General features: G+C 29.0%; 1 protein-coding gene across 5 annotated transcripts in view; it reads left to right on the top strand.

Moving 5' to 3' along the window:
• The window catches only part of LOC107451394 (frizzled-5), a 107,017-nt gene extending 91,567 nt beyond the window's left edge, over window positions 1-15,450 (top strand). For all 5 annotated transcript variants that reach the window (XM_016067462.4, XM_016067463.4, XM_043048071.3 and 2 more), the window contains one exon: window positions 1,039-15,450. In XM_016067462.4, the coding sequence (XP_015922948.1) occupies window positions 1,578-3,380 (1,803 nt within the window). In that variant the 5' untranslated portion in view covers window positions 1,039-1,577 and the 3' untranslated portion in view covers window positions 3,381-15,450. The remainder of the gene's footprint in view (window positions 1-1,038) is intronic.
• The last annotated feature ends 12,246 nt before the right edge of the window (window positions 15,451-27,696 follow it).

The raw sequence follows: 27,696 nt of genomic DNA, 5'->3' as shown, positions 1-27,696 counted from the left end.
GCAACTTCAGTTCAGTTTAAATAATTATCTCGTAATTAAATTATTTTATTTTTTCATTTATCAATAGCATAGTTTTCGTCTGCAATAAATAATATTTTCTAAAAAGTATGATCAGTGTTTTTTTATAATTATAATAAAAGACTATTATGTCTAGATTTAAGTTAATGAGTTATTATTTATACAATCCATTAGGGAGAGGTCTTTTTCAGCATATAATTACTTATGTGCAGCACAATTCGTGCAGGCACAGCTTTGCCAGATTACTTTTAATGAAAACAAAATTTAACTCAGTTCTAGCTTTACACATTTGGGATGTTGTAGTTACATTTAACGAAATTAACTATATAAATATTCCCAAAGTTAGAAATTCTTAAAGAATGCAATAGGATTAACTAACATTTTGTGCAAAATGTTAGTGCAAATGATAATTTTTATTATTCTGCCAATAATTGTTTTAAGTTTAATTATTCTTACACTCACCTAAATTTAGATACTTTATAAGACAAATTTGTTACAGATAATAATTATTCTCCAATTTGATTCATTAAATTAACAAAAAATTTCAACTATTATGCACATTATTTATATCGGTAATGTTGATAATTAAGAGAAAGCAATAGTTTTAATTATGTTAATTTTATTCCGTTTTTTCATCTTTTTGAAAAAAAATTGTTTTTTAAATTTATATTAAATAAAAATGTTATTTGTTTTTATAATTTTACAAAATAATTGTTTTAATCTATTTAATCCTCAAAGACAAATTTCTTAAAAATACAGTATTAACACCCATTAAACCTTCCTTAAAATAGTAGCCGATCCCTGAAAGCCGAATCCTAAAGCAATCTCTTTTGTTACAACCGACTTTAGCACCTACGAACCGCAATAATTGTGCGTCACCAAATAGAGAAAAGCTTTTGCCAGGTTCTCTAAAAACTACTTCATTTTTTTTACTCTGTTTTTTCTCTCCCCTTTTTTATATTCCCTCCCTTTTCTTATATTGTTCACGCATTTTGTCACGTTTCTCCTTTTTCTCACCAGGTGTCCCACCTTTCCGATGCTTGCAGGGAGTTCTTCTTCCCCATTCGACAAATCTTTCCTGACGTCATCGCCGACGTAGATGAAGCCGGAGAAAGCAGAAAGAGGAGGTCTTACTAGCCACACAATTCGTAGTGCCAAGTAGGGGGACTGTGTTCTTATTGTGATTGAAGTGATTTCTCTACCGTACTCGTTTCTCATCTTTATTGGATACACGAGGAGTAGGAAACATTCTCTCTGCAGGAATGGAATATTCTATCGATCATAATGGCTTTTTAAGTGTGCACCATTTCAGAAAATAATCACTTCTTCCACACGCTTGTGAATATTTAACAAAATTAATTAACTTCAGAAATAAATTGCGAGAAAAAAATTAATTATTAAATTAGAAAACGCAGAATTCTAAACAATATGGATTTATAATAGCCTTCAATTCACGTTAAAGTACTTATGCCAATGTGTACTTTATTTTCTGCATCGCACAATGTTGATTAGGTGTGGTACCATGATTCCTTTCTTCTGCTGTTGAAAAAACATCAACAATGTTATCGTTTATTCTGCACACACTTAGTTTGTGCATATTTGTGGCTTTTGTCACAGGACAGCAAGAACGATGTGAAGAAATAACAATTCCTATGTGCAAAGGAATTGGTTATAATTACACTTCTATGCCAAACAAATTTCATCATGATACACAGGAAGAAGCTGGACTCGAAGTTCATCAGTTTTGGCCATTAGTTGAAATACATTGCTCCGACGATTTATTGTTCTTCTTATGCTCATTGTATGCACCAATTTGCATCGAAGATTATCACGGTCAACTCCCAGCTTGTTATTCGGTGTGTGAACGAGCAAAAGCCGGCTGTGCTCCAATTATGCACAAATACGGCTTCGTTTGGCCTGAACGTATGAATTGTGACGATTTTCCACGATATGGTGATCAAGAACACCTGTGCATGGATGCTAAAGAAGGTGCTGGACCAGAAAATGGTGAAATAAATACCAAACAAGAGACAAAACCTGTTCGAAAACCACCATCCTACAGAGGACGAAACTCTAAAGCTCGGGATCGTCACGATTCTATTGTTCCTGGAGGCAGTACTGGTAGACAACCAGGATTAGTAACTCCTGGACCAGATACTGAGTGTACCTGTGAATGCCGATTTCCAATGGTACCTCTTGTAGACCCAGCTGAACGCCGAGTGTACAACGACGTTTCCACCGGTGGAGTACCGTACTGCGCAAGACCATGCCGCGGCACATTTTTCAGCAAAGATGAGCAAACCTTTGCTTCCTTCTGGATTGGGCTCATGGCCATCATTTGCTGTGTTTCAGCCAGTTTGACAGTACTGACTTTCATCATCGATCCATCCCGATTCCGTTATCCGGAACGTCCGATCATCTTCCTGTCAGGCTGCTACCTCATGGTGTCCGTGGGCTATCTGGTGAGGCTTGGTCTCGGCCACGAGGCAGTGGCCTGTGACGGGCAAATCATACGCTATCACACCACAGGTCGCCCACCTGCTTGCACTATCGTTTTCTTCCTGGTGTACTTCTTTGGAATGGCCAGTTCTTTATGGTGGGTCATTCTAACTTTAACTTGGCTGCTGGCAGCTGGTCTAAAATGGGGAAATGAAGCGATTGCAGGATATTCTCAATACTTTCATCTCGCTGCGTGGTTGGTGCCAACAGGAAAATCTATCGCTGTCTTAGCCATGGGTGCTGTTGATGGTGATCCCGTTGCAGGAGTATGCTCAGTTGGGAATCAGAATGTTGACCATCTACGATGGTTCGTCATTTTCCCCCTGTGTGCATACTTAGTGTTAGGCACATCTTTTCTGCTTGCTGGATTTGTCTCCCTATTCCGTATCCGAAAAGTGATTCGACAACAAGCACGGGCTAAAGCAGACAAACTGGAGAAACTTATGATTCGAATCGGGGTATTCTCCGTCCTTTACACGGTGCCTGCAACTATTGTGATCGGGTGTCATATCTATGAGCAGTACTATAGAGAGCGTTGGGACAGACGACACAATTGTCCTTGCGAGACGGACACTACCCGTCCTGACTATTCTGTTTTTATGCTCAAATATTTCATGTGTCTCGTAGTGGGAATAACATCAGGTTGTTGGATAACTTCAACTAAAACTATCGAATCTTGGAGAAATCGTCTGTGTAGTCGACGTGGACACAGAAGTGGCCCAGGGTCTGTGTCACAAAGGACTGGCACTCCTGGTGGTACTGATGCTCTCTATGGACCACGAACGTTCAAGCCCTTGAGCCCCGCAAGCCACGTGGGGCATGTACCATCCAGTTGTAAACAGGTGCCACTATCACATGTTTAGAAATAAATCAAATTCAGACGCTGGGCGTCTAAAATTATGTATAGGACTCAAAAAGGTAACAGATTTTAATATAAATACTCTATATAAAAATAGGTTTAAGCATCTAAAGCTATAAAAGTTTGTATTACATTAAGTTGTTAATTAATTTTTATTTAAACATCCTAAATATGCTGGTTCTTAATTTTATTTATTTTTTTTTAAAAAAGACTTGTTGGTTCATGATATTTCAATTTTATTTATTTTTTTTTACAACTGGTTTTTTATAGAAGTGAAATTATTGATAAAATTGGTTCCATGTATTAGTAGTTAAAAGAATTTTTTTTTTAATAAAAATTTAATCTTCACTGGAATATCAAAATGACTGCACAAAAATATGAAATAATAGTTTTGCTAACATTTATTTGAAATGAATCACGAAAAATTCAGTAAAACTCTTAGTAAATATTGCAATAAAACTGTTTTAAACTATTCCGAAATAAATCATTTGGACCAATTTGAAAATAATCATTTTATCTATTTAAATTTTGTATCAAATCTCACTTTATATCGTTGTGGAAAATTTAATGTTAATTCATTGTTTGTCATATTTTTTTTGCACGTCATTATTTTAAATAGAAACATTTGCATAACAAGACAAAAAGTTTCAAAATTAAATCCATTGCAACTTTTTTTGTTTAGTGTGCTGATCTATCGTGATACTCGTATAACGCTATTTTTCTTTATTTACGATATTTTTATATCGGTAAATATTTTATATAGACAGTAGTCATTATCTATTTGGAGATATTTAAAATATCGTATTACATTTCCTTAAAAATGAATAATATTTCGCAATATATCGAGTTATTTTCCTTTTTTTTTTTTTTTTTACATTCGTTAATGCTTTCGTTGCCCATAAGGAACTTGTTAGCATTATAAATATAATCGCATTCTGTACTAATCGTAAAGTACGGTATTTGTGACATATCGTGAAATTGCTTTTTAAAATATCACTACTATAATGTTTTAAAAGTATCAATATTCCACTGTGTGTCGAGATGTTTTTACATTGGTCAATGTTTTCGTTTACCAATTGAAATTTATAAACATTTGTCTTATAATTGTATTCGACATTTACCGTTGTATATTCGCGATATTATCATTTCATTATTATATATATTAGGTATTTTTTGTTTGACATGTTATAAATGGTATAACGTTTGAGGAAATTTTTAAAAGAAATACGTATTTTGTTGCTTTAAAATATCGATCTGTCACGATATATTTGCACAGTTTAAATTTTAACTTTTCAATTTGTTGCCATAAATTCATGGAATTCTTTTTTTGCTCTAAATTAAACATATCTTCCAGCTTTTTTTTCCAATTTGCTGTTTACGTTTAGAACTAAACTAACTATTAACTAACTCAATATACGTATATTTCAAAGTCTCATGTAGAACGAAAATATTTAATAGATATTTTTTGGATCTATTTAAAAAGACCTCTTTCATTTTTTTTTTAAAAATTATGTAAATAATTGTAAAATTGTACATAGATAGAAAACAAAGTTGGTACACTATCGCCAATCAATCTTCAAGAGTGAAATTAAAAGTTATAATATCCATTTTTTATTAATAATCAAATTTGTTGTGTTTTTTAAATATCTTGCGGTTAGGATTGGCTGTAGTTTGTATTAAAATTAATTATTTATTACCTGGATTGAGTGATTTCTAATGCAATTGAAATAGTACAGAATTTTTTTTTAAAAGTTAAATATTTGAAATAAAATAATATTTTTAAGATAATACAAAATGAATTATTTACTGTATAATTTACGAAGTAATCTTATTTTATGATAATGGTTATGTCATAAAATGTTCAAATATGTAATTTGGATTATCAATAAGTTATGCTGATTTCAACAATATACTTCATTTATACAAAATAAGATTCCCTTAACTAAAGTTTGCAACTACAATTTTAGGCTCAACATGAAATAAAGCATAATAAATCATGAAATAAAAAGAGTTAAACTTTATTACATTGTTCATCAGCTTCTAATTTAATTCTTCCTTTTGTTTCAAAAATGTTTCCATGCTTTAAAATTCAGTTGATAATTTTCGAATCACGATAACATTTAATAATTGTACCGATTAGTTTATCTTAATTGCTCATTACCAGAATTTTTTTTTTCTTATGCAAAAAAAAAAAAAAAAAAAATTATCTATATTTTGAAATTTATTTGATAGCTTTTAAATTAGAGTAACATTTAATAATTGAACAAAATAATTCACCTTAATCAACCACTACGTAGGTTATTTATTTTATGATTATTATAATTTTTTTAAACTTAATGTAAAAAAAGTTACACGAATAAAATAAGTTTTTTTTAAATTTTTATTTAAAAAAGTAGATTTAAACTATTCAAAATTTAACATAAATTCTTAAAAAAATGTAAGAAAGTCTTACACAGAGAAAAAAGTATGGTCAAAACTACCAGAATATGGAAAAATTTACCGTGTTTCTTGCTTTATGGAAACGCCAAAAAGCTCGGTATTTTTTACCGAAGCAATTGGGACGAAATTTGGCAAAAGTAGTAAAATTTAGTAATTTTATCATGTCCACTTTAGAACATGGTATAAAAACCATTTTTTAGGTTAAATTAGTTTTTTAGTTATACATTTTTAACTAACTATGTGGTAAAAATTTTGAAAATCAGAAGTTCCGATAAACCGTTAACATATGAACGGAACAATCACCAAATGAATAGTTTAAATGTCGTATATTTTGATTTTATCAACTACCAAAATTATAGGTTTTTAAGTGTCATTACCATACAATACGGTAATTTTACCAGAATTTTTATCTCCGTGTACAAGCCCTACTTAAAATTCGAAAATCTTTCTTAAAGTTCAATCACCTTATGTGTTAATTTTTTTTTTAAAAAAATACAAGCAATTCCATAGACAATAGAATTCACTTTTCTCAATTCTGTCATACTAATATCAATTCTAGTATGTAATAGAATTTTTCTCAATGTAAAAATATTGTCAATTCATTAAGACACTCAATTCCATAGAACTATTCTCATTCTAATGCACTCATCAAACCTGTACAAAGGAGACATTTCTAAGCGTGTTTCTGTAAATAATAACTGTTCTATACACCTTTCATGTGGACATGAATTGTTCCATTGCAAGATGATAAATCACCATAGTATACGTATATTAATCGTTTTGTGCTTCAAGACGTGAAAGAATTTTGTTAACCGTTGTACATAAAGTCTTTTTTGCTACAAGTATTCTTAATTAGTAGCTAAATTGGAGTCAGCAAAGTGTTGTGATGTTGGCTGTGTTTTTACATATCACGTCCTATATGTTGTCCATTCACTAGATGTTTGCTCACCATTTTGTTTTTTGCTGTTCCAACGGTGCTCCAATTGCGATCCAAACTTTCTGGACATCCATACATGGGAAATTATGTTAACTCCATTAGACCTCTTGTTTTTAAGCAGTAATATCAATTACTGTTTTATAGAATTTTGCGTTAGCAATTTAAATACACATTTATTTTTTCCATAGTCTAAAATTTTTTTAAACTATTGTAAAATTTGAGATTTTTTAAATTAACTAAATAAAAAAATAAGTTTTAAAAAAAAATTACATATTTTTTGCACGGTGTTTTCAGCAATATTGCTGATATTCGCAAATATTGGCATGTAACCACGTTTATAAGTTATATATCGCAGAGTATTACGATTAAATAAATACGTTAAGATATTGTCTTGATGACTTTTAAGTAGCAAGAAACTAAGTGAAATTTTATTCTTCTCATATTAAATATTTTTAAATTTTGAACCATTTTTAAATACTTTTGCTCTTTTTTACATCGTTATTTTTCTAAATACACGCTTCGTTTTCTTATCCTTTTCATTCTTTTAAGAAAATACACTATTCCCTTAGTTTTTTTTTTTTTGGGGGGGGGGGGACAAAGTATAAAATTTAGTAAAATGTCCGCAAAGTATTATTTCTAATTTTTTAAGTAAGTTCTTGATGAAAGTTATGCTAATATTTGAATTCTAATAATGAAAATAATTGCACCCGATATTTTTTTTTATTTATTAATAATTTTTATTATTTTTAAATCTGTTAACTCGAATCATTAAGATCTATAATAAATTATATTTTTATAAAGGTGTTAATTTGCATTCATAATGTAAGTAGCATACAATAACACTGGATACATACAATAACACTAGCAAACTGAAGGAATGAAATTAGTTGTTCATTACTAAATTGAAATTCATTACTAAATTGATTACTTAATAAGAAAATCTCCGATTAACACTAAACTTAAAGTAATTTTTTTTTCTTTTTTCCATATTTAAGATTAAGAAAAAGAGCTTTGCTTAATGTTATGAAAAAGTTATGTTTAAAAGAGATTCGTTTAAAATCTAGTATAGTATTAATTTTGTCAAAAGTTTGAATGAGCAAAAGGTCCAGAATTTAAATTTTTTTGATATGAAATAAATATTTTCGTGCCTAAGGTTCGTTTTTTTTAGAAGAAAAAAAAATGTATATAAAAAACTTATTTAAAAGACTTATTAGTATGTAATAATATTTGTCTAAAAATATTTCCTTGCGTTTTGACTATTGAGATTTCTAAAAAAAAAGATATTTATTGGACCACACTAGGTTTTTAGAAGAACTCAATGGAATATATTTGACATATTCAAAATGAAATGTTCATTTTAAAACTTAAAAGTTTTTTTTCAGTTAATAACTGAATTTGACCCTCTCTTGCTAGCGCCTTCTAGGAAAATGGTACAATATGAAGAATAAAATTTTTTTTTATTAAAAATAAAAAGCTGTTGATAAAAAATTTTTAAAATTTGCAAAGTTATTTCAAAATTACATTGTTCGTAATCATAAAAATAGACAAAAATTTTTTTTAAATTGATTCGAATGAATTTTTTCAAAGTGAAAAAATTATCGCTAATTTAACGACTTCAAGTTAAAATTTGGAGTGGTCTGTTTAGTTAAGGAATAACTGGTTTCGTTCTAATTACAGCAAACATTTCTTTTTTTTTACGTGAATTTAATTTGAAATTTGACAAAATGATTGACTTAATTTCGATTGTTTCTATGGGTGTCCAGAAGGTTATTTTAACCATGTATCAAAGAAACCAACCGAATTAAAATGAAACTTCGATGCCATATTTTGTAAAGAAAGGATGAACAGATGTGTTGCCGATGCTTTCGTATCGAGACCTATGTTTTGTTGACTTCATTGTAGTACGAGCTTTTTGTCTCAACGTGTCTTGTTAGCTGTTTTATAATTCATTCTATGTGTTGTACAGTCAGATGATTATTTATGCTTGTTCCTGTACTTTTTAGTCATGAAAAGATATATTCAAATATATATATTTAATGCATCTTTGTTTTGTTTTTATGTTTGCAAAAGGAGTTGTGTTCTGGCTTAACTAAACAGATAATTAAATGCGTATTTTGTGTGGGCATTTAAATACGTACACAACAAAATACACATTTATAAATGTAAAAAATTGTTTGATAATGAGCATTTAATTGTTTGTATGCACACTGCTGAAAGTTTCTTTAATATAACACGTTTGGGTTATTGTTATTTTACGTTCATAAATCAAAACTTTTTGATCTATATATGCATTATTTAAAAATATTAAAATTATTCATCATTTTAAGGTATTAAAATTACCTATTATTTAAGGATTTTAAGGAATTCATCATTGAATTCTACTAAAATTATTTAATGGTACAATATAGATTATAGTAGAAGTACCAAAATATTTAAAGTTAGTTCAAATTTTTTATCTTCCCACCCTTAAATAAAAACTTTCTTTCCAAAAAATTATCTAATACAGTTTCTTACAGAAACATTATCTTTCTTTCCGCATGATTTTCTCATTTTTTTTTGTTTTAAACTTTTGAAACTGGATTAAACTGGTTTGAAAAATAAACAACTGCGCAAATACAGCAAAAATATTTTTTTTTAAAAGTATGATATAAAAAAAAAATTTCAATCAAAATTTATGCTAAGAATCAATACAATCATATTATACAAGAAAAGTGTAGATCATAATAAAATTTATCACAGCTTCATTTTAAATTAATCTACAAAGTAAATATTTTTTCAAAAACATAAAGTTATGATATAACTTAGATTTTGACCACGATAAACATATTTTTAAAAACAGAAATTTAAACAAATTACCTATGAATTAATACATAAGCGAAATGAATGATAGAAAAACGAAGAAAGTTAAGTAAATATAATTATATTCTATGATCTTGTTTGCATTTTTTCTTCGATAAACATGTGCTTTATTCTTTTATTAACACATATCATTCTCTCCTTAATCATGTGCTTTATTCTTTAATATTATGTATATCTAAGAAGCTTTTTGGAAGCTTTTTAAATACTACTTTTTTTAAGATCCATAATAAAGGAAATATTTTTCCAAAAACATAAAAAAGGAAATAACCCTTTTCAAAAAAAAAAATTCTTAATTTATTTCCCTCCAAAATAAAAATATAAAAAAGAGTCAAAATCTTCACCAAGAGCAATTTAAGTCACTTTTGAAGCGATAGTAAAATCCATCACATAGAAGTTTGAAAAAAGAGCAAACGACTTTTTTTTCTTTTTTTTATTCCTCGTATCCAATCTGAAAGTACCCTACCGCAATATTTTTGCAAATAAATTTATTAAGTGTAAGTTTACTCACTGCCTCGGAAATAAACGAAAAGGAGAAAGAAAAAAAGAATAAAAGAAAAAGAAAGAAGGAAGACAATAATAGATAGCATGAAATTAAGTGAGGCAGTTACGGACAAATAATTTGCTTGATAGAGTGTCCTTTCTAAAAGCCTTAAATAGCTAACGAGGTCTTGAAGGAATTACCTCTGGAAAAATGGCATCAGTCCAACTATCACTTGCAAAAATAACGTGATGACGCCATTTAAAAATATGGACGACATCCACAGTTGAGTAATTGTTTTGATTTGTTTTCTAAATAGCTTTCAAAGATTTTAACGACTGTTTCTAACTGCTTAAGTTTCCATTTTACTAAGTTAATAGCTGATACTTCCGCCTGATGTATTCAGCTCATCTTCTTTCTTTATGTGAGGTGCTATCTCTCTAAAAATTTGAGAAATAGCTTCTGGAAAGATAGTCTGTTTATGACGTTGCGCTGTAAGGTATAAACAATAGATATTGCTTGGAATGTATATTTTAAGATATGATACATTTGAAGCATTTCGTAAACCTTTAAACTTTAATGGAGAAACAGTGAAATCTGATTTAAGATGTGGTTTTAGAACCTTATTTTAATCAATGATTTGAAAGTATTTCAACTGATTTGATGGATGAACAGTAAAGTCAGATTTAAGGTGTGATTTTAGATCAAGTGATAATTTATTCTGCTCACTAATTGAAAGAATTCCAACATACTTAACAGAGGAACAGCAAGATCTGATGTAAAATATGTTTTTATATCAAAACCTTATTTTTGTCACTGATTGAAAGCCTTTCAATAGAACTTAGAATCAGTAAAATCAGATTTATGACATGATTTTAGAACAAGAAGAAATTTATTTTGCTTATTGATTGAAAGCATTTCAACAAACTTTATAGAGGAGCAGTTAAATCAGATTTAAGTTGTGACTTTAGAACAAGCAGGGGAACCTTATTTTGATTTATGATTTTGAAAGTAGTAGAACAAACTTTAAATTTCATGGATGTAGAGTTAAATCAGATTTAAGATATGATTTTAAATTAATAGAAACCTTAATTTGATCACTAATGCAAAACCATGAAAAAAAATTAAGTTATGTATTAGTCAAAATATATTGCTGTTCTTGTTATTGAAAATGTCCAACTACACGAGCATTAGTGGTTGCAAAATTATGATTTTAAAAATTCTGCGGAATGATATAATCTGACTATTTTCTTTAAAATATATACAGGTAACACTAAATGAAATACTATAATTGTTTAACGTAACAAGTTTAGTTTTAAAAAAACTAAATACGCTTCTCAAGTTACTAATATTTAATCTAAGATACCAACTTTAGACTTTTTATCTTTTCAACTTTCTTCAAAACAATATCAGTGACGTTGCACAGTGTGACTGAAATTTCTTTTTTCAGCAAATAAAATAAAATAATAATAATAAATAAATAAAAATTATGTCAAAAAACAGAAAAAGAATGTACAGAAACATTCCGTTAAAATTCATTAAAAAATAAAAAACATGTATTATAAAATGCATGCTATCGGAAACAGCTAAATGCTGAAGCATATTTTCAGAAATATAATTTTCGAAAACACGTGAAGCGAACTATAAAATATGTGACTGTAAAAAAAAAATTGTGAAAGACACAGATATGAACAGATGATAGATATTAAAAATAGGAAATAAGAAAGAATATCTTATTCCATGTAACAACAGATGAAATTAACCATCTGTATGATCTCTGGATTCATTGTTGGCGATTTGCGCGCCATCTGTTGACTGTTTGACAGATTTCCCATAAAGCGTATTTTAAGAGGCCATAAAAATTTTATTAGCTTTCAGAGGATGCAGTGGCTTCTTGATTTTTACGCGTATTAAATCAACCTCTCTCCCCATTCATCCGCTATAGAGGGACGTTTAAGCCAAGCAATTAGGCTCGTTAGTGGAAGAGGATACCTAAGAAGAAGAAGAATCATTAAAACCAAACAATATCCAAACCTGCATTTTAAATAACAGTTTATTACGTGAAATCCTGCTTTTTAAATAACATCTAATAATATGATAACCTGCCTTTTGAATAACATTTAACAACATGATAACCTGCTTTTTGAATAAAATGATAATATGAAAACCTGGTTTTTAAATAAGTGATTATCATGGGAACCTGTATTTCAAATAAGAGATAATAATATGGAAACCTTTATTTTGAATAAGAGACAATAATATGGAAACCTGAATTCTAAATAATTGCTGAGAATATGAAACCTTTTTTGTGTTTTTGTTTTTAAAGAAATCTGATATTGAGAAAAAAGAACCTGATTTTGAATAACAGTTAATAATAAGGGAACCTACTTTTTAAATAACGGATAATTTAAAAAACTTTTTTTAAGTAAGATATAATATGGAAAGCTGTATTTTAAATAACAGTTGATAATATGAAAAGCTGTTGTTTTTTTTTAAGTAAAAACAAAAACTGTTTATTTAAATGTAACTTTTTTAATGAATAAATACTTTTCATATCTTTTAGTCATCGAAAAGTTAAGTTACGGTGCAACAAAACTAAAATTTTATACCACTACGAAACTTTTATAATAATAGTCCTAGCTTAATAGATGTAACTTTGCTTTAACTTGGAATAATTGAAAAGTGATAGTCATAGTCACATGACAATTTTTTTTAAATATATATTGGTATATTATAAACTTTTTTTTAAATAACATGAGGATAAACTGAAAAAATTTAATTCGTTAGCAAAAGTAAATATTTCTCTTGTGTTAACAGATTAATTTTTTTTCACTTTATTAAATTTCGTTTAATCCATCTCAGGTAATGAGTTATTTAACTTTTTCAATTTCAGGATGTTATCATGCGATCAAGAGTTTCAACATGTTTACAATATTTTCCAAAAATAAAATAAAGTATTACACAATTCAAACACAAAAAATTTTCAACTCTTGATTTAAGGTAATAAAATAAGTAAATACATATTAATTTATAAAAAAAACTATCAATGATTCATGATCATTTTCGCAGTAGTTTGTTTTATTCTCATAATTACCTAGTAGGCAAAATGGAGCATGTTTGAAAAATCTTTCTGCAATTTTTTTTAAGGATTCATAGTTTAATAACATTAAAATTAATTATCATCTTAAATTAAGAATATTAGAAATATTTACATCCATCAACTAAAAAGGCTCAAAGTACCCATCAATTAAAAATATTATCTAATTAAATATTATCTATCAGATAATATTTAATTATCTGATAGATAATCATCAATAAGATGTATTAATATTTAAGCACTTAAAGATATTAAATTTTTTATCAAGGAATGATATGAAAGTTACTTTATTTAATTATAAATAATAATTTTTACTGTGAGACCTTCTTTTCATTATCATTAAAATTTAATCTGGCTATTTTCCTGCAAAACATTAATTTCTACATGCTCTATTTCCTTAAAATAATTTAAATCTATACATACTTTTACTTAAAACTGAAAAAAATGAATAAGAAAATTCTGGAATAATTCCATAATTGTTTGAAACTATAAATATGAACATAATATGTATTTGAATATGTAATTATACATTCGAAATTATATATAGAACTATGTAGAAATATATATAGACACAATTACAAATATTGGGGTATGTTTAGTTACTTCCATTCATAGTAAATGAATAAAATAAAAAATAAAATTTGGAAAAAAAATTAAGAAAATTTATACAAATCAGTTATTGAACCTTATATGTATGCTTTATTTCAAGCATCATGATACAAAATTGTCAAGATCGGTCCAAAGCAGTTATTATTGTTTATATAAGCTATAAACTTTATTACAAGTTTATTTCTACATCATTTAACATCAATAACACAAACTGGGTGTATGTTATGGAAACTTTCCAACACTTTCTTTATGAAGTTTTAATATCTGTTTGTTAAAAGTTATGATCGTATTACAAAACTGAAGTATTGAAATTTACCTTCTCACAGTATAATGATGCACTTCAAACAAAAAAAAATCAAAGCACAATGCTTTACATTATGTAAAATATTGTATGTAAACTAGTCTATTGTTCCTTTCCCAATATTTTACATTACAGGGTATAATCTTTTCAGTACTTACTTGAATAAATATTATTGTTACATACTGCGAGTGACCATTGGAAGATTGAAACTTTACAATTGTTAATTGGAAAAAAAAATGAAATAAAACTTGAGGAAAATTATGTCAAAATTAAATCTGTTTTAAAACATTTTTAGATATTGTAATTGAAAAGAATCAGTAAAGTTTTTGACGCATACTTTTATAATAAGTAATGTAGGAAAATTTTATTTTAGTAAATTATTAAACTAAGTAAATTATTAAACATTTAAAAAAATGTATAAGGATTAAATCAACCTAATTGCTACAACTGTAATTAATAAAAAGCAGTTAATCAAGTCAGATATATAATAAAAAGTTAATTATTTTTAATTCATGATGAAAAGTATTTTTTTAAATAAATAATAAGCATTTAAAAAAGTATTATTAAGAGACAAAATTAAATGATTGGTGTGATGAATTACGCTTAATGAAAAAAAAAAAATTTTTTTTTTTAAAGTGGTTGTTTTGTCACATTGATAAGTTACAGCAAAAAAGTTTTTCAAGAGTAGTTTCTGTACGGTTATCAGTTTTTTTTTAAATATGCTTGTCCAACATTCGTAAAAAATCATGGAATAAATTCAAATTTAAGGAGCTTATTTGTATTGCTCCAATTTGAAAATGGGCTCCCTATTTACATTCATTATTTACTTATTTTCCGATTTTCTATCTGACTTATTTTTTCTACCGAGAATGCTTAAATCAAAAATAGATATTAAAAAAAACTTTAAACTAATATTTTTTTATATAGACATACAATAAAATCAATAACATTTTATTAAAATATTCCAACAGTCATAGAGTTAATTTTATCTTACCAATATATGTTTTCATTAAATCATTGCAAAAAGTAAAAAATTTTAGCCTGCGCTATATATATTACATTCCAAAGCTTTTTTTTTCTTCTCTACTCCAAATTGACAGATGCATTGGCATAAAAATCAAATATGAAGAGTTGTTTTGTGTCGAAGAAGTTTCTTAATTTCCACTGGTCATCTCGCCAAAAAACTGTTTCCCGAAGAATCTTTTTGTGAATCTTCCGGATAACGGCCTTACACAGGGTATTTGGGCTTCATCATCTCCAGAAGTCTGTTTGTCGACGTTTTTCAGTTTTGACGAGACTCCATCTGTTACACGCGTGTCCCTTTTTTGTGAAATAAAAACCATTTTGACATCTATCTTCGTCTTCTTGCATTTCTTTTCCTTTTATTTACAGTGCTCGTTTCGTCGGTTCTGGAACCATAATACAGGATTATTCATAATTCCCTCCGCCTGTAAGCGCCATTTTTCTTTACTACAACTGGCTTCAGTGGTACATGCTGCTGCCATCTACCGGCAACTGCTTAAATTAAAACTTGAATACTTTCGGAATAATTTCATATGTTTTTTTTTTTTGCATATTCGTCTTCTTTTTTTTACTATAACGATTCGAAACCCCGGAGGGAATTATGAATAACCCTGTATAATGAAAGGTGTCATAAACACATATACCAAGAAAACCCAGGAAAAAAAATCCGAAAGTTTATTTTTGTTTTTAAATCTATCACAATTGCAAATTTTTTCTTTTTTAAAAAAATCAAGCATCTGAGTTGATCTAGGGTGGTGCCGACCGGCCTGTGTAAGGGTCAGAGAACTGGCCTTGCACCAGAAAGGTTCTGGATTCGAATCCCGGGCAAGGCATGGACGTTCTTTCATTTTCTGTACTATCTGTCCTTACTGTGTGAGCAACGTTGGCCTACCTAATACGGTGCCCCTGAAAAAGTGGCCTACAAATCTGCTTCTCAGATGCCTGTATGACATAGGTCATTCCCCAAGCGGGCATTGGAAGAAAAAAAAAGGTTGGAACATCAGGGATGGTTTGTATTTTGCTCCCGGCTCATACTGGCAGCAATGCTGACGTAAACTAACCTCAGTGGTCAATTGATTTTTTTAAATTTTAACATTGAACTTCCCTTTTAAGTTTATAATATTTTTCTATTAATTGAGAGCCTATCAAAAGGGGAAAAAAAAGGCAAAATTCTTGGTTTGTCGTCTATTTTGAAATCATGATTACGGTTTTTCGCTGTGTTTTGTTCACCACTGCAAAATTCAAATATCCTCCAGTAGGTCTAATGTAAACAAGTCGCTTTTAATAACTTTTGATCTAATGAAAGGATTTATTATGTTATTATTAGAGCCCGGATTTTGATGACCTAAAAAATCTCAATTAATGCCCTTAAAAAGTGCAAAAAATGCCCTTAAATGCGAAAAATGCCATTAAAAATGCGAAAATTGCGCTAAAAATGCCTTATGACATGACTTAAATAAAGTAAAAATATTAAACTAAAACAATGTTTTACTCTTTAAAATTATTATGAGTCATTTCAAAAAATATAAAGCAATTCAATACTTGTTCTACGTTCATTAAAGTTTGAAAAATATGTTTTACATCCTAAAATAACAAAAAAGAGGAAAATATATTGACTCCAAAACGTTTTCATTTTGTATAGAAACTTTAATGAATATAACAACTTCCATCTCATAATATTACTGAATATCAGAATTACATTGGATTATTACATTTTTTTTGATATTTCGAAATGTAAACGAGCGTCTCTTGTCTGAAAGTAAATTTTTATACCTGGAGAAGCTTCTTTCAACGTCTACTGATGTTATTGGCGTGTTCTTGAAAAAGACGGTCTCACTTACTGACAATTCTTCTTCAATTTGAAAAGATGTTGCTTCACCTGTTAATAACCTAGAGTTTCTTCATTGTTTGGAAGCCAGTGTAATAATAAAAAATGATAAAAAAATAATAAAAATTGGAAAAAATTAACAAAAAATTTAAAAAATGCTTTAAAATGCAAAATAAGCCAACAAATTTTAAGAAAAATGTCCTATAAATCTAAAAAAATGCTCTAAAGGACAAAAAATGTTCAAAAATGCAAAAAATGAAAAAAAAATGCAAATGTCATCAAAATCCGGGCCTTAATTATTATTGTAATTACTGATAGACTTTACTCGTTCTAAGTTACAAATTTAATGGTTTAAGAGGAACAAATTAAATCGACTAGTTAAACAGTGCAGGCGCTAGTTTGAAAAATCTCACCCAAAAACATATTTCCTCAGTTTAATATTCATTTTCTAACTTAATGGAACTAATTAAGAATTCAAAAATACCCTGTTTAACCAATACTAATTATTTTATTCTATCATAGGCGGGGAACACCCGATTCATATCGAATTTGTGGCAGAATGTTCAACTTTCTAGTCTTAGAATTTTGAACATAATCCAAACGATAAAAGAAGTCCTTCATCTAGCATTAGGACAGACTTTTCTTCATAGATACAAATAAACATTTGCGTTACACGAAGAAAAAAGAATCTCGAAAACCGTCCCTGGTTAGCTCGACGTTAAAGGAGCTCTAACCCATGATTCACATTTGGTGTCAGCACTGTGTTTGATGCTAGAGGGGAACAGTGTACTCAGGGGTCTGTCCAGACATTTTGTGAAAGGTCCTGTTTTTGTAATATTAGGAAAAAATTACTCGTTATTTGTGAATGTAAAATAAACGTTAAGTCACATTCTTTCAGCCAGGGTCCTGCTTTTGTGAATTTGTACAAATAGGGTCTTGTTATTGCAAAAAACTTTTTCAAGGAATTTTTAAATTGTAAAGACATACAAGATTATGCTCAACACTGTAAAATTATAATTAAAAAAAATTAAATTTTCAAAAATAAACAGCAATTGCTGCTACTAAATTAGAGATGCAACATGCAAATATTTGGTATTTAGCCTATACTACTGAACGCAGAATATTCATTTCGGACAAATAAAGGAAGAAGCGTCTGCCGAAGTCAAAACTTAGTTCGTTTACATCTGTCATTCTTTTTTTTTCCCCTAGGAAGGGTTTATTCGATTAACCAAACAATAATGAAGATAAAAACGGACCATTCATAAATTTGTTTAAGTTAAAATATTTTGTGAAGGGTCCGTTTTTATGAAAAGATATTTTGTGAAAGGTCCGTTAGCGGACCCAAATTTCTTCTAAACAGACCCCTGATACTAGTTTCTCATTTACTGTCGGGATATGAACCCTGCCTCTTTGAGAAACGAGCGCTCTTACTCCGGGATAATCTAGAATCTATATATTGATTATTGATATTCCTTAAAACATAAAAAAAAAAAAAAAAAAAAAAAAAAAAAAACAATATAAAATTACAACTGGAAATAAGCACCTCACGATGTTTTTAAACAAAGCTTACATAGACCACATAAACACAGTCGAATATTTTATTCAGGTTTTTATTTATTTACGAATCATCTTAAACAGCACAAAACACCGCCTGTTTCACATTTCTTCTTTGACAAAATAAAAAAGCATTTGACATCAATCTTCGTCTATTTTTCTTTCTCACTTTTCCATCAAGATTCTTCTTCGCATCGCACTAATAATATGCATGAAATAAAACTGCCATCAAACTAAACAAAATAGAAATAACCATTACACGGAATACGATATGTCAAAACCAGGAGAAAATGGCGATGTATATGGCGAAATATCGCCGCGGCCATGGTATGGAAGATAATGGAAGCATCGTTATGGAAGTGATGGCAATAAAATTAATGCAAGCTTCAGTCTTGAAGTGAGCTATTAAGAGAGATTTGCTACAATAGGTGGATATTTATTCTTTAAAAGTAAATACCACAAGAAATAAAGAATATTCTTGAAGTAGCTGGATGTTTTTGGGGTTTGTATTACATTTAAAAGTGTTCTTGGAAGGTTTTTCGCTAAGGAAAATAAAACAAAGCCAAAAATTGAATGCCACAAACTCTTAGGCAATGCCTAAATTTGAAATAATACTTTATTGCGGGAAATATTTTCATTTTGTAACTTCTGAGAGTTTGAAAGAGTTATTTGTTACTGCTATTTCAAGTTTAGATTATTTTATTCAGCTCTGATAATGGCGCAAAACATCAATATGAGGAAAAGTCACTGCTTTGTGAAAATGAAAGTCATTTGTCGTCTAATTTTTTTTAAATTTAAAATGTTACTCCCACGCTGCTATGTTTCGATTTCTAAAAAGTTGCAACAATCGAGTATTACTCATTGATTTTAATTATTTTCATCTAGGTGGAAAAATCTCCCCAAATTGGCAATTTTTAAAAAAAGTTTAATAACTTGTAAAATGTTTAAGTTATTTTTCTATTATAAAGTACTCATAATTGTTTAAGAATGAAGGTATAATTTAAAATTAAATCTTTGCTTAAATAGTGGCTTTTTATTTATTTTCCAAGGAAAAAAAATTCAAAAAACACGAATAAAAATTATAAAAGCTTTTAGGATTTTGCCAATTTTGCTAGAACTTAATTTAAAACTGTTAACAACTGAATAAATTTCAATTTTTGCATGTTTTCATGAGACCAAATAATGCAAAGTTAGAGTAAATTTTCTGTAAAAAGTTAGAAGAAGAACACTATTTTCACAATACTGACTTAACTTCAGAAGGACAATTCCTATTTAGCAGGGAAGTCATATACTAAAGATAGACAAAACTTAACATAACAGTTATGATTAACTGTTGAAAACTGACAATAGTTAAATAATAGCATATTACTCACTAAAAGTTTATATGACAACTGAGCTTACGAAGAATAGCTTTTAATAATTTTAGAAAGATGTGGACTAGAAATCATCCATCTTATGCTTACAAAATCTACTTGCGAAAAAAGTAAATGACTTTGTTTTCGAATGAAAAATAATTATTAATATTATGCAAAATAATGATAATTTGCAAAAAAAAAAAAATTTTTTTTTTTTTTAAAATACTGTACAACATATAATTTTTACTTTTATAAGATTCAGCTTGACTACCTAACATTCGAATTGCAACGTTTGAATGGTATTTTGTAAATTACTATCCGATGTTTTAAAATCGATTGGAAAATCCTGCTTTAAAAAATTCTGTATAGGTTAAAAAAATTTTGTATAGGTTAAAAACTTTTAAAAGGACTGCAAAATTTAGAAAAATTTCCGGAAATAATTTTGCTTCTTTTTTTTTTTTTTCGTAAAAAAAAAAAAAAAAAAAAAAAAAAAAAGAGAGAATTCTTGCAATTGGATACTTACACTCCAAGAAGATCATGGATACCCAGACATAAGAGCTCAGCACCAACTGATCGTTTATAAACAAGGTGGAGTGTTAAAGTCGAGCTGAGTGGCTTAATTTAAGTTAGAATGTTAATTAACGCGAAGTTAACTAAATACAACGCCGTACAGCACTTCAAATTTGTTAAATTTAATCATTTCTCTGCGACTACTTTTACTAAACTTAGATTATTATTTGTTTATGTATTTTAGCGTAACCGTGATGCATATCTATATATATTTTTTGTGAACCTGCAACTTCGATGCATAATTAGTTTGTTTATGTTCTACATTTATTGTTTGTTATTGCTACAGATATTGTCCCATTGTATTTACAAAAGCAGTTTTTGAATATACAGGGTTTTCTGCGTCAGGGTTCATTTATATTATTAGAATACTTATCAAAAATTATACACAGTAGCATATTAAAATGAATCTCAATAAAACTGAAACAAATTTATTCTGTCATGCGGTCAACACAATTTTTTTTTGCAGGAGTACCCATCAGACTTCACCCACACCAGCGCCCTCTCAGATGTCTCAGACTAGCGGTTCCCAATTTTTTTTTCGGCTTCGTAACCCTAAATTAACAGCATTATTTCGACGGAACCCCGACTTTATAACTAAAGTATATAAAGACAATTGTAAGCGTATTAACTTATTTTGAAAATATTTAATAATAAGAATGGCATTTTTTCATAATTTTATATCTGACATCACCACTTCATTCATGACTTTCATCATTTTATATCTTAAAATTAAGCTTATATCCGACAGTTGCAGCCCCGGTCCTGGAGTCGAATCAAGTCGTTTTATTGCGATTTTTTTTTGGTGTATAAACATAATTTGAAAATGAATGAAAGAAGTCGATCATGATTTTCGTTGAAAAACTAAAAAATGCTAGCACGAACGTTCAAAACGCCTAGTAGGGAAACATATATTTCTTTATAAACAAGCTAGTTATTTCATTTTGGTTTATTAAGCATGATGGGAAGTACTAACATAATATTTTATAAATAAATGTATGTCCGTTTCATAGTTTATTCAATACATTGTTTTTTGAAAAAGTACGTATTTTATTTTTTAAAAAAACAATGTGCTATTTCTTTTCCTTGGCATTTTACTTTAAATAATATTGTTAAGGGCAACTAAAATATTAAATAAATAAAAGATTGTTGATTGGATCTAAATGTAATTACAAGTTTCAAAACTGTTAAAAATTTTTTTAAAAAGTCCTAACTCTCGGAACTTGTTTAACTCTTCCACGAAACCCTAGGGATTCGCGCGGAACACCATTTGGGAACCGTTGTTCTAGACCTTTGTGGATTTCCGGTGTCCCTAAAGCCTAGAGTTGTAATTATGAAGATAACCATAACCACTGTACACGGAAGATAGGACGCTAATTTGGAGTTAGCCCAATATTGCCTGCAGCCTAATAACTAAACTTCACTATTTTTTGATTCCACCGCGTGCCCTTAAAATATTAAATTTAAAAATTTTCTTTATTTTTCTATAGATTAACAGCTTAATAAGATATCTAATAGATATTTTTTTTAAAAAAGATATAAATTTTCTACAGTTCTTAAGAAATAAAATGCAAATTTTCCATTATTTGTAAAGCACGGTAAAACAATTTATAGTTAAATCGTAAGCACTATAAGCAGTGCATGGAAGACTTGCATTTTTTTTTCTCAAATAAAAATAGGTAACAAACCTTGTATCTTTAGTTTAAAAGATTTCATTTATCTGCAACCGATTACTAAGAACAATCTCCAAAATTTAAGTAACACCTAAAAATGGGTCAGTTTCATGTCGCGGAGCCTGCTTCAAGCTGTTCTGGCGATGAAGTTTGAAAACAGACGAAAAACTTAATCGGTTTTAATCTTAGGCGAAGAGTAGAGATATTTATTTTTTCTCTTTTCGTAATGAATAAACGATTTTGTGCAAATTAAATTTGTTGAAAACAAACTTCTTTTCCATGCAAAATATTTTTCAACACTCCACCGACAATATTTTTCTATCGAAATAAGAATTTAAGTAAAACATACATTTAAAAAATTAGAATTTGATTAGTGCATTTTAAGTTCAACGATTAAGCCACGTTCAGTAGGAATGTTCCCTAAGTTCACAAAAATCGTGAATTGCATTTTATTATTCATTAAGATTTCACCTATTTATTGTAGTTAAATTTTCTGATCGAAATATTTCAAATATTTATAAAAGAATAATTATTATATAAAGAACAATGATGTCACGGAAAAATTGGGATTGAATTAATCAAAAAACCAAGTGTTAAACGATTCACTAGGATTAACCATTTAACTTTTTTAAAAGTAGAAGAAATTTAGAGCAGGCTCCATAAGTTTCATGTTCCGGAACTGATCCAATACATAGCCGTAATTACCTGCCTTCCAAAATACACTTCTTTATCAAATTTTATTCCAGGATGAATCCACACTTAAGTGTGAATCTCACAGAAACTACAAAACAGTCCCTTGAAGGAAATTACAGTTAATGAATCCAATACGGTTCAAACAAAGTAATAAAGTCGTAATAATATGGTAAAGTAGTTATAAAGTCGTTCAAGTTCAACCTTATTATGGCTGAACTTGAACGACTCTATTACTATATATTTCGAACTATATATTTCAATTACTATATATTTCGGTTATATATCGAACAGTGTGTGATGTTGATCATCATCAGATATTCTCTCCCTTTTACATCTTTTGCTTTACCCATTATTCACTTCCTAAGTATTCAGTACCTAAAAACCTTCAAAAAATCGAATTTGAGATTTTGATCAATAATTAAACTAGAAACTATTAGCTTTCTAACGATATATTGCTTTTGTTTGAAATCCACGTAGAAGTGCTCTTAAACTTAAATTAAAAAATGTAAACAAACCGAAAACATCCATGCCACGCCCACTTTTGACAGACGATTTCGTAAACATTATAATGTCCATTATTTTTTTGCATGTGCTATTACCAAGTCATAAAAAATTTTCTTATAATTTCAACTTTACAATATCTTTAGTTGATTGTAACTTTAACTGGATTATTTGTTTGTTCTTTATTTCCATGCGATTTTCGAGAATTTTGAATATAAAACTGAGATTTACATTAGTTTGATTTGTTAAGTCTATTTTTGTTTTGTTCTTTTATTATACTGTTATTAGGTCATTATTTTTACGTTTTTTTTTTCTTCATTACGTTTTTGTTTAATTACTTAAAAGAGAAGAAAATAAAGTACTGAAATGCAAAAAAATCATTGCTTATGGACCAGGATTGTTTTGAAGCTGTCATTACCGGCATAGATTAGGAATTTCGTTTACATTATTCGAATTTACCTTGGACCGGATTTTTTTCTCTCCCTAATTTCTAGTTACATCATTTTGATTTTTTGTTTAAATGTTCTTTACATAATATTTCTAATTTTGAAGTAAATTCTTATTTACAGTTCTTTGTTAATTATTTCTGTGTTTAGAATGTTTATCTTGAAATATGCATTTTCTTAGATTTTTTTTGTAATATAGTTATTTTTTTTAACAAAAATACTTTTAACTCATTTAAATTTAAACAAAACATCTTGGTAAAGACTTGAATATTCAATTTTCATGAATAAAATTTATGGGTGATTTATGAATTACACAATTTTATAATTATCGCATTCAGTTTGATCATTTTAAGGGCTTTTTATTCGCTCGAAAAGTGAGGAGAGTATAGTATAAAAACCTATTTTTCAATCAAATAAAAGAAACATTTAAGAGTAATTTGTTTGAAATGTAAGCAGTACGAGATTTATAACTTAGAAACAATTTGATTTTTGAATTTAAATTTTAAATATTGTTGGTAGTCTAATATTTACGCTCTAAATGCAAATAACTCAAAACTATGTTTTTTTTGCTTCGATGTACCTTTTTTTGAAAACTATTGATCACAACACTTTGATATTTGATTTAAAAAGTTCCTTTAGTACTGTAGTTTGTGCTGAAGTGAGCAGTTTTTTAAGAGAAACTTAATACTTTTTTTTAATTCAAAATTTTCGGATGAAAATGTGAAGCTTTTAAAATTTTCTGACATCTTTTTTTTTTAATATCTTTTAATTCACTAAATTTAAAAAAGTGGACTTCAGTATAATCTAGAATATCTATTACATACACAAAAAAAATTTCAAAGCTCTAACTACGATACTTTTTTTAAAAAGGTACATCGAAATATGCCATTTTAACATTGTCAACATAGGAGGTACCGAACCCCCTTTTAAGCAATTTTACTTTGTTAACTTCCATTTTTATTACTTAAGTATAGATCTCTATGTAAGCTATAAGCTAATCCTTTCATCTTGATATCTTCTGGTTTTATACTGTTAATACATCCAGATTTTTCGAGATGCCAACAAACAGAAATATCTATTTTAAAAAATTTCCAGTATTTTCTTTCTAGAAATTTCTGAAATATGTCGATAAATAGAATAGTGATTTTTCTTTAGAATAGATATATGATTATGAAACAGGTTACAACTTAGATGGACCGATGAACTTCTAATTGTTAATAGGGGATATAATATCTATATATATGATGTTACTTGAGGAGGATTTCTGTTAAAAAATTTTGCTTATAAATTTGTAATAGGTCGCAACTCTCCGTCAATATGATTTTCTGTGCTCATGTGATATTAAAAAAAATTAAAATGATTTAAATGAAAAGCATCAGTACCACTTTGTGATTGCTATAATTTTCCACATCTCGTGAGGCCAGAATCTCTTCATAGTGCAACTAAGCAAATTTTCCCATACTTCTGTAAAGTTCTTGCATCAATTTGCAGTGCATTCAACTTTCTTTTTTTTTTCCTTCAAATAAAAATGTCTAACAAATCGTGTATCTTAAATTAAAAAGATGCCATTTATCCGCAACCAATAGAGTGAACTAAGAACAATCCTGCAGAGTATCTGAAAAATTTCATAAACACTTATGAATATATGGCGGTAATGACCTGCCCTCCCAAACACTCTTTTCCATCAAGTTTTCTTCCAGGATGAAGGATCTACACTAGATCTCACAGAAGAGAGTCTCTTGAAGGAAAACCCAGTTAATGAACCTAAAGACAGGGTCATAAATCATTAAGAGTGTGTTTGTAGATGAACCCTTTCGCGCAAACCTTCATCTGATCGATGAGGACATTATGCAGATACTTGGTTTTAGAGAAACTGAAACGAATCCACGTCGCGCCTTGATTAAACTCCATACCAGTTATTTTGGAAGTCTTTTCACTGTTAAATATTCACGGGTGCTTTCATCAGACGAGGGATCAATTCAGCTATAGCCGATAATTTTAGTTGAACTTGGGGAAAGACCATTATTTCAGGCAGATGATGACAGTTCCAGAATAGGTTTGACAGCCCTTTGATGAATATATAAATGTGTAGTTATGGACGGTCTTGTGCTGAAATGATTGGTTTTCCGTAAAAGTGAGCCATTAGGGACGCAAACAGTGATTCTTATGCAGTGATTGATTGTGGGAACTACAAGTTTTGTGAATTAATTCGCACGCAGTCTGTAGATATCGTCCATTTATATTCAACTCTTACATTATTTATACAAATGAAGTCGTTATCGTTCATTTTTCAAATTATTAATACTTAAAATCATGCAAAAAGAACAAACCATATGTGGTAACGCTACTCTGAGTAAAATTGCGCAGATTTTTCTTTTAGGCACTCTTGACATTGAATATCATGGGAAAAACTGATTTTTGTTTTTCTTCGAAGCTTTTTATTGTTGAAATAAATAAAAAGTCTCTGCTTGATTGAGTTCGACGAAATTTACAATTTTAAACTATACATACTACTTTTCTGAAAAGAATTGTCTGAAGTTTAGAATGGGCAAATAGCTTAAATATTAAAAAATATATTAAACATTTAACAAAACAATCGCCATTTAGCGAAATGTTTTCATCGAGATGAGGATTATTCCAACTAGATCGTTATTATTGCATACAAAGTAGCATTGTTGAAATATTAAGAACTTATCTCAAAACAAGCACTTTTCCTTTTTACAAAACTGTTGCTTTTTATATTGACAATTCACAGTTTGCATGTTTAAAAAGCACTCGCAAAAGATGGGAAAAACATAACGCAACTACCATGAATAACAGTTACCAATTCATACTAACTCAACTTTAATAATTACAATTATAAAAATAGCACATCATTTGCTAAAAAGTATTGTTTCAAATGACGAAAAAGCTTTCGTAATTACCTTATAAAATACCTTAAGCATCGAAAACAGCCCCTTTTAGTTTATTAAAAACTGAGAAACGAAAACTTCATAAGAGACTGCCATTAAAAAGTTGAAATACTTCAAATTATGCAAAATATTGCTTCATATAATAATTAGAAAAGCTTTTAAAATGTAAGGAGCGCTTAATAAGGATTCCATCGACCTTAAAACTATAAATGTTAATTTGTTTATTTTAAATCTAATAAGTACCTAGTTACTAAGAACCAGTAATTATAATACCCATAATAGCGATTCAACATTAGCAATACAACCGATTTAACTCTGTTAGTCATATAAAGCGATCAATACATGCATACATATACCTCTTCACTCCGAACAACAGCATAGGGCTTCTATCACAGATCTCAATCTTACTCTGTTTGTGGTCAGATATATCGCCTCTTACCGTGTCTTTTTTACTGTTTTCAATTCCTTTATTATCACCCTTCTCCAAGTATTTTTAGGTCTTCCTCTTTTTCTATTGCCCTGAGGGTTCCAATCAAAAGCTCGATTTGCTTTAAATTTCTCAGATTTGATTAGAACATGACCTATCTATTTTCTTTTGCGTTTTTCAATTTTCAGGAAGTGACCAATAGCTTTATCGCATAAGTGTAGACAGATCACACTTATCACAATTGATGTGAAATAATTATCACTGGTTAATTATCACAAGTGTTCATCAGTAGTAGACAGATTATGGTGGAATCTCCTAGCCGTCGGTGGTTTCTCTCTTCATGTAACACAAATGCAGGTAACAAATCCTCCACGAAAGCTAGTTTGTCCCAATGATTGATCCAGGAGTTCCCTTGTCTGCTGGATCGTGCTCAAAATAACAAGCCTATGGATGTGAAGATTGATAGTCGTAAACTCAAAAATTGGGTCGGCTGTTCAACGACGGTTACAAAATAAAATATACATTCAAAAGAGTCTCGGTGTCTTAGAGGGTAAGGGTTCAAATCTCAGCGATGGCTGGTAGATAAGAATTCCGCACCCAGGCTCTCATGGACCACAATGC

This window comes from Parasteatoda tepidariorum, chromosome 3 (assembly GCF_982258835.1).
Source record: "Parasteatoda tepidariorum strain Cologne lab strain chromosome 3, Ptep-v5.0, whole genome shotgun sequence".
In the NCBI taxonomy this organism is placed as follows: Eukaryota; Metazoa; Arthropoda; class Arachnida; order Araneae; family Theridiidae; genus Parasteatoda; species Parasteatoda tepidariorum.
The sequence above is the reverse complement of the archived record's forward strand: the minus strand, read 5'-3'. Positions and strand labels throughout refer to the sequence as shown.